This window comes from Pararge aegeria, chromosome 12, assembly GCF_905163445.1.
Source record: "Pararge aegeria chromosome 12, ilParAegt1.1, whole genome shotgun sequence".
Taxonomy (NCBI): Eukaryota; Metazoa; Arthropoda; class Insecta; order Lepidoptera; family Nymphalidae; genus Pararge; species Pararge aegeria.
This window is the reverse complement of record NC_053191.1, coordinates 8,851,774-8,860,036: the sequence shown is the minus strand read 5'-3', so window position 1 is coordinate 8,860,036 and position 8,263 is coordinate 8,851,774. Positions and strand designations below refer to the sequence as shown.

General features: G+C 35.8%; 1 protein-coding gene across 1 annotated transcript in view; it reads left to right on the top strand.

The window, feature by feature from the left end:
• Positions 1–5,132: 5,132 nt before the first annotated feature.
• Positions 5,133–8,263, top strand: part of LOC120628106 (max-binding protein MNT-like) — a 48,245-nt gene continuing 45,114 nt past the window's right edge. The window contains exon 1 of the mRNA XM_039896329.1: positions 5,133–5,243. Within this exon, the coding sequence (XP_039752263.1) occupies positions 5,174–5,243 (70 nt within the window). The 5' untranslated portion in view covers positions 5,133–5,173. The remainder of the gene's footprint in view (positions 5,244–8,263) is intronic.

The window sequence follows — 8,263 nt, the reverse complement described above, 5'->3', positions numbered from 1 at the left end:
TTTACGTTTACGTAAACAGTAATGTGTAGTTAGCAATCTCTTAAATTATAGCAATAAATACAAAAATGCAATAATTTATTATTGTATTCTTGTTACGATCAAAGATTTTACGTAGTTGTATCAGTAGTTTTGTATATTGTTTTATTATGATATTTAGATTAATTATTATAATATAAATAAAATATGTATATTCTTTAGTATTATTGAATTAACTACCTATTAGTACCTTTTTTATTATTGCCATCGAATATTTTAGATGGTATAATATTTGAACCGAAAACGTTCAGTGCAAGATTTGGGTACTTGTACCTACTCTAAAGAAATTTTGTAATTTTATTGAACAAATAGTAAGCGTCAATGTAATATTGTATTGTGTTAAATGAGTACAAATTTATATAAAATGATTACGCAATAATGTGTGTATTGATATTTATTATGAAAGAGTGGTAGAGGTAAATTGAATTTTACGTGTAATGTTAATTTACCTCACACGTTTCATACGACATTTTTCATCTCACTTGCGAGGAAAAAAACAGGATAATCTTTCAAATACGTTCTCAGGGAATGATACAATTTTTACTGTTTTTTAACTTTATATTAATTAGCCACATTCCAAAAAATTATCTATATTACCCAGTTATAATAAAAATGGTCCATCTTCAGACGGATAACATGCAGTGAGGTACAAATTTAAGTTAATCGAGACATCAATAATATAAAAATGTGTGGTAATGTTAAATAAAGCAAGAGTGTTTAATGTCTTGGATTATGAGCATTATAGCGATGTAATAAAGTCTCACATTATGAGCAAGAGTGATGAAAAAAAGGATTATTGACTAAGTGGAAATAATTGTGATTAGGCAAATTCTGAGCAAGAGTACTCCAGCTTTGATCATATCATTGCTTTCCATCACTTATGAATTTAATTAAGGACTTGCCTATTTTGTATTCACGAAAACCGTAAAATGAACAGTTTGCGTTTAATGACTTGTGTTTAAAAATATCCTTATTAATAATTAAAACTTGCTAAAACTTGCTTATAAATAAATAAAAAAATAAAACTTGTAATATTTATACTGGTGTGTATTTCATTCTGATGCCATGAAGTTTAATAATAAAAAAATAAATTATATCACGTTTTATTGAGTTAGCAGTTTTTGCTTTCCAGTGAATATTTATTCTAACTTATCAACAGTGTCGTAAATTTTTCTTTAAGCATAGTAAGAGGCGTATATCGCATAGACCTCTTGAACAATTCCTTTTATGAAATCAGACAAAAAATATATTATGCTTGAAATATAACCCTGGCTTTATATTAGTATATATTGAATACTACAGATGTGCCTATTCGCAAGGAAATAGTGTTTATTGAAATCTTGTTTGCTCTTACAAAACGGAATAATACACTCTTTATGAACTTAATTGTCTTTTTAAAAACCGACAACTTATAACTTTAACCTCGCTAACCTCTTACACAAGAAACGCAGACAATATTCTGGAGAAATGCTTCGACAAATGTCTTTAAAGTTTTGTTACAGGATGATTTACTTTGTAGGATAACTAATGTTTCAGTAATTTTATAAAATGAGTAAATAATTAAACTATAATTTGATTTATGCCGGATATTTTATTAAATTGATTAGCATTTTAACAAATGTGCCGTCAATTCTTATTTAATTAACAAATAGTTTTGGAGGAATAATTGAAATTATATTTCATAGCCAATGTTCATTATATTGTGCCGGTGCATTTTCAATACACTTCAGTGCTGTAAGGATTCGAGCGATGCGAATATACCACACGTTGTCTTAGTCGTTATCACTATAGTCATGATATATATTTATTTATGCTTCGTACTACATTTTACAAAAACAGGGTCGTCGGGAATGTTTATGTTACGAGTAGTTATTTTGCGCGATAAAGTTTTATAGTATAGAAGTTCAATTTTCATCTGTAACCGGTTTTTCTCTTTTTGTATGTTAGGTTAATGGTTATTCATATAAGTAACCTTAAAAGGAGCCTATGCTTTGAGTAATTTCAAAGTTACTATGTGCGTTAATATCTCCAACAATAATAATTAAGAATGGGGCAGGACCAAATCTGTACAAAAGTTACAACTGCAAAAGCTTTTCTTTTTGTGTGTTTGTTACTTATGTTTGCAGCAGAGATCTTGATGAAATTTGGCTCACATTGCATCCTTTAGATTAGCTTTTAATTTTTAACCCAGAAAAGGGTATTGTTGCCATTTAATAAAAATGTCCTGTTACCCATGCACCGCTTCACAGCTTTACCGATCTTGGCAAAAACCGGAGAAAACCTAAATGAAAATAATATACAAACATTACACTAACAGCTACCCTTGTTTGATTTCATAATTCTATTCTGCTACTGGTTTTCCAGTGATACATTCCAATAAAAAAATTGAAAATTAAGCAAAGTTGGGTTCTGACCTTGAAATAACTTTATTTTCCATAACTTGCCTTGTCACACAAATTCAAATCCATTATTGCTTTTAAAATTTGTACACATTGAATTTTATTAATTAAAAACTAACTTTGCCTACTTAACTAAAGAGGAATTAATATTCATTGTTGTAAGATTTATCTAAAACTTGGCACGCCCTTCTACACTTAAAATTGTCTTTTCACTTTATGAAATCTGTCCCATTCCGAAAAGTTTCTGTCACATTTTAGCTTATCTAATTTTCCCCTAAAGAGCATAATTGCGGGAGGCTTTTCGAGCGTAGCCAATCTGCTTCCTCTATTACGAGTGAGTTATTTGTGGCTACCATTGGACGAAAATATATCGGGTTCAATTGAGGGGATCGTGGAGGCTAGCTAAATTAGGTTTCTTCTTCCGGCACACCATTCAATGTGTATGTCCTGAAATAATTGCACAAATCGACTCAATGGGAAAAACCTTGGACGGATAGCAAAGTAGTGGATAATTAGATAAAAAATATTTTGCATTAGTTTCGCACCCAAATCTAATGTTGGATTAGGTTAGGTTAAAACATATATATTTACGGGCACTTAGTTCTTATTGAGCATCTATACATAGCTTGTATGATTGCAGTCCCTTATTATCAGCAGCGCCTTTGTTTTAGTCCTAGGTTTTTTATGCTAAAATTTGATGTTTCCCTTTTGTCGTACGATATGTTCATTTTGCCATGTATATGTTATTGAGTTAGTATACGTAAAAGAGGGTCACTCTTTTAAGGAGATATAGGATCGCCGTTGATGGGTTCGGACCATATGTCTAAGCTATTGTGGATTTTCATTTTCAATCTTCTATGTTAAAACGAACAAGTATTAGAGCTACCTGGGATCCGCTCGTTTGTACTGTATCCTTACTTTCGCGCATCTGTTACAAATACGTACGTTTGTCGGGATGAAACAAATCAAGATTTAAGTTACCAAATTCCACCGAAAACCGACAAGCTATGTAATTATGTAGCATGTATTTTTCGGGAAAAGTGGCCTGAATGTCAAAGATCGTCTCGAATGGTATGTTTGTCCAAAAATATATCACGTCATTGGATTGCCCCGCCCCTTGATGTACAAACCAACAAACATACTTTTTTATATATTATTTAAGTAAGGATTTTAGTTCCGCTGAAGGGTTCAGCAGCGGCTAGACTGCCGACGACGTTCGGTGGACCTCGCCATATTATATGTTGGCTAAACCCGGAGCGAGGTGAATGCTTTAAGTATATCCCGTTCTCAGGCCCATAGTTCTCCGTAACTCACACAGCTTTTAGTAGTTGCAAGCCCCACATAACCTGCAATGAAATAGCATGGGTCAGGCATTTTGTTCACAACTTATCCATTCCCAAAATTTCTTTTTCGCAAGAGCCAAAATAAAAGAAAATAAACTTGAATAAGTTATCTGTATTTGCTAATTGGCAAGAGTGTGCAGTGCATACAAACTGCACTCTCTAGATATTTATTATGCTTGTCACACTGTGGGCCTGTAAGGGACTATGTATTTTTTGAAAATCGTACACTTTTAGTACCAGTAACATAGCGTTCCTTCAAGCGTTCGTTCAAATGAAGGTCACTTGCTGAGAAATAAATCTTTTGTTGAAAATCCAATGTAAGTACCTAAATTATCTTGACATATAATTTGTCATAAAAACGTCCAACTGTATTGTTTGAATAGAATAGAAGTGTTATAATAATTAATTGTAATTATTTTATATGTAACTCAATTATATCAAATCCTATTATTATAATCTTATCTTAACTATATTATGTTTCTTATTATTTTCAATATAATTAATATACTAAGAGTAGAAAATTGAAAAAAGATTCGAGTAGAATAGTAAATGGCCATCCGGTCGTACGATGTACTTTATATTTTCTGCAACAGAAATATTATAGTGCTATTGTTGCAAATTGCTAATATGACTGTTGATGATGATCCTATGGAAATAACTGAGGTTTCTAAAGTTGTACCTTTCAAAGTCCTAAATTGGCACAAATTTCAGAGATGGATGGATGGATGGATTACATACGAAAAGTTTTAAAAAATTATAGAAGTTCAATCCTTTGACTATAATTGCTAAACTGACGCGATATTTGGAAAGATAAATATTTTGTATGCAGTCGCAAATAGAAACTTCACAGCTTCTTTTTAGTTGTTTACCTATAAATCGAACGGTCAAAGAGGCTATAGGCTTATTGTCATAATGATAATAATAAATTATATAATACTAAAAACAAATTAGCAACTCTTGCTTTATATCATTTGAGATTTGTTTCTGCATTTATAGTTATCGTACGTATCGACAAAAATGTTGAGAGAAAATAAAAACTATTTATGCTGCGCGCACCATCGCCGACGAAGTGAAAGTCGGGCGGAACGAGGCGCACGTGCTGCGTGTTCGCGATCATAAACAAAGCGAGCCGCGTCACCGCCTTGCCCACCGCATTCGATCACCGCCGTCCGTCGCCGGTCCACCGGCTGCACTGGCATTGATCGCGCTCTCCGCGCCCTCGCTCACCCCTCACGCTGAGTGCTATTGGCGGATGACGGCGGCCACGTGATGCGCGCGCCGCTTTGCCATTGGCGCGTTGTGCGGTCGGCCACGTGAGCGGCCGGCGGAGCGCGTGGCCAGTCGCGGCGTGACAGCGGGCGCGCTCGTACCGCGCGCGCTTGCCGCGCTCCTGACATGAGCCTCCTCGACACGCTGCTCGAGGCGGCGCGCTTCATCGAGCTGCAGGAGCGGCGCCTCCAGGCCGGTAAGTGGCGACGCGCCCTCGCGGCACGCTTGGCCCGCGCCCTGCGGCGAGCCGACGCCCGCCGCTCTTGACCTTGAGCGCCACGCAGCCGCGGTCCGCCCCGCCCCACGTAAACAAAGGAAGCCCGAAATTCGCCGATTACTACAGCCGCTTGCCCGAAACTAGAATTATGCCATACGATGATATTGTACGCGACGGAGACGTTGACCCCGCTCAGGTTACCTATTTGAAGACTCTTAGCTTAGAAGATTGTGCTTTGATTATTCCGTCGCGAGTGAAAATCGCCCCCGCTGCGTGTTTAACTTCAGATTTAACCCGATGCATGCGCGTGCGAGTCTCGGCTCACCATTGTCAACTGCATTACTGTTACATTTCGCCTTTTACCAGTGTTCACCTTATTTTATAATGAAAGTTTTATGATGACGTTAGTAGTTCGTTTGAGAAATAATGCGCGTGTAAATCGTAGTCAGCCTCCGACACGAACACCTACACTATATTTGCGTCGAGTGATAGCTGATCGAGTCGAAACTGTCTATTGACTGTTTTTGTGTGTTATGCGTACACTGCTGCGTAAGCTAGGCGTGCAGCGCTTGAAAGTCGAGCGTGCTAGGCAGTGTTGCGCGGGATCGAAGCTGAAGACCGCGCGGCTGCCAGCGGTCAGCTGATCGACGCGTGTCGGAGCGGGGGGAGGGTGCGATGCAACGCGGCAGGGGCGCGGCGGACCGGCTCGCGATGTGCACACGCATCCTGTGAATGCCTTCTCAACTATTTACAAATGCTATTTCTTTCTTCTCATAATTTTAGTTTTTAAGATTCACATTCAATTTTAAATTAAGATGTAACTACGAAATGCTGTATCGCCATAAAACGCATTGCCGTTAGGCGATGAACTCATGTTCTACATGTATTATCGCAGCTGATAAAGACCTAAATGGCATATTGCGCCTGATGTTTTATACCTATTATGTGAACAAAGAGATATAGTGGATAATATGATGTGGAACCTATTCTAATCTAAATAGTTATTCCATGGTTAATTTTATGATTTAGCGCAGATTTTCCGATCATCGAGTAAATCATGTGGGAAATAAAATATACAATATAAAAACTGTATACAACAAAATATTCAATATAAATATGAATATTCGCTGGCCACACCATATAGGTATAGCAATGTCATATCATCATCAAGCTATGTCATAAGAAAATTATTTCTATTGGTAATAGCTGGTTAATCTTTTAACATTTCATGAAAGTTACTTATCAAATGGTGCAAATAGGTTCGAATTATATTAATTTTCGTCTTTAGATCCCTAGATATTTTAGTAGAAAATAATCTCAAAATGAATGTATACGAATTCGTAACAAACCAGACACAGCAATCAATCTCATAGGAGCTTTTCAATTGTATCCAAACGTTCCAAGTGTTAACGTACAATATTTGTCTCGAGCCTGTAATTCTTTATTCAAGGTACATAATACAGCTGAGTACGCTTCATCTCAGTTGGCACCTAAGAGAGTTTGCAAAGTAAGGCCCTCTTTTATCCATACATGCCACGTTTTACTGAACAACATTTGTCTGGCTTTATTCACAGTTCATCATGCTGCGCCCGATTTAAGTTGCCAGTTAAGATAGTTGTGTTATGCTCAAAGTCCATTATGCAGTTAAGGGAGTATCGAAAAGGAAATCCTTCTTCTATACAAACATTCATGCCCTTCGTTACTGAACAATTTTAGAATTATGCGCCATCTAAGTTAGATGAAATGAAGCAAGTCTCGAGTGGGTGTCCAGAAACATTCTAAAGGACGACAGTAGCGCGAAAGCCTTAGAAATATTGTGTTGACGGTACGTTCAACTTCTACTTCTGGATGAAACTTGAACAAGCATCAAACATGTGCAAAATTTCACTTACGTTAATCGACTCATGATCAGTCCAGTTATAATCATAGCCTCCTCTACACAATCCACCCATCCCTTTTTTCATGGTCTTCTACAATTGCGTTCTCTTTTTGGTACTTATTTATTTAGTAGATAAATAAATACAACACCTATGAGGCGTTCATACATATTTTTTCCCATTAGTAATAAGGCATTGGATAAAGTGCAGTGCTTATATTGAGTATTTATAAACAATATTACAACGATAACAATGATTGTAGCAGTAAGTAAGGACTGTATCGCAAACATTATAGCCCACCTTCGAGAATTTATTAGAACCTAAAAGAAAGATAGCTTTATCTAAATTTTAATTTGATGCACAAAGCATTGTATGGTATTTATTCAGGGGACGCCTGCCATTGCCAGACAGGTTATTAGTACTATGTAAGAACTAGAAGAAAGATGAAGATAAGATTCAATTAAAAAGTACTTTACTGCTGAATAAACACCCTTAATGATAAAATGATTTATTTGAATAAGAATTAATGCTGCGATACAAATGTAACCCGGTTTTGTTTCTACTGGCAAACTAATACAATTTTAGAACACCAAAGCTGATATTGTGTCTGAACTCTGATAGCTAGATATATAATGTCATAATCAGAGTCATTCTCAGCGCACGCCAAGTAATGAATTTTATAGGCAACATTTTGCTACATTGGTTTACATTATTGAAATTTTCTCAAGGATCTCTATTTTTTATTTAAATAAATTTTAGCCACAATATATGTGTTAATACGTGATAATTAAGCTTTCATTTGGTGAAGAAATAGTTAAGATCCGTACAGTAATTTCGGTGCCTATTCGGTACAAACAAAATCACAAACAATAAATCTTTTCTTTTTATAATATTAGTATAGATATAGATAGATAAAGTAAACCAGTGAATGAGTGCCAATTGTTAGTATGTGTGTATGAATGAACTTTATATTTATAGCAGGTGAGAAGAAACATGGAAACAACTTATTAAATATTTGACTTCATTCGACAGATCATAACAAAATGTGTTAACAACAGCTTTTGCGTTCGAATGCGTCCACATGTGTTATTTCCCGGGATAAAGGAGTCCTAAGGCAATGAC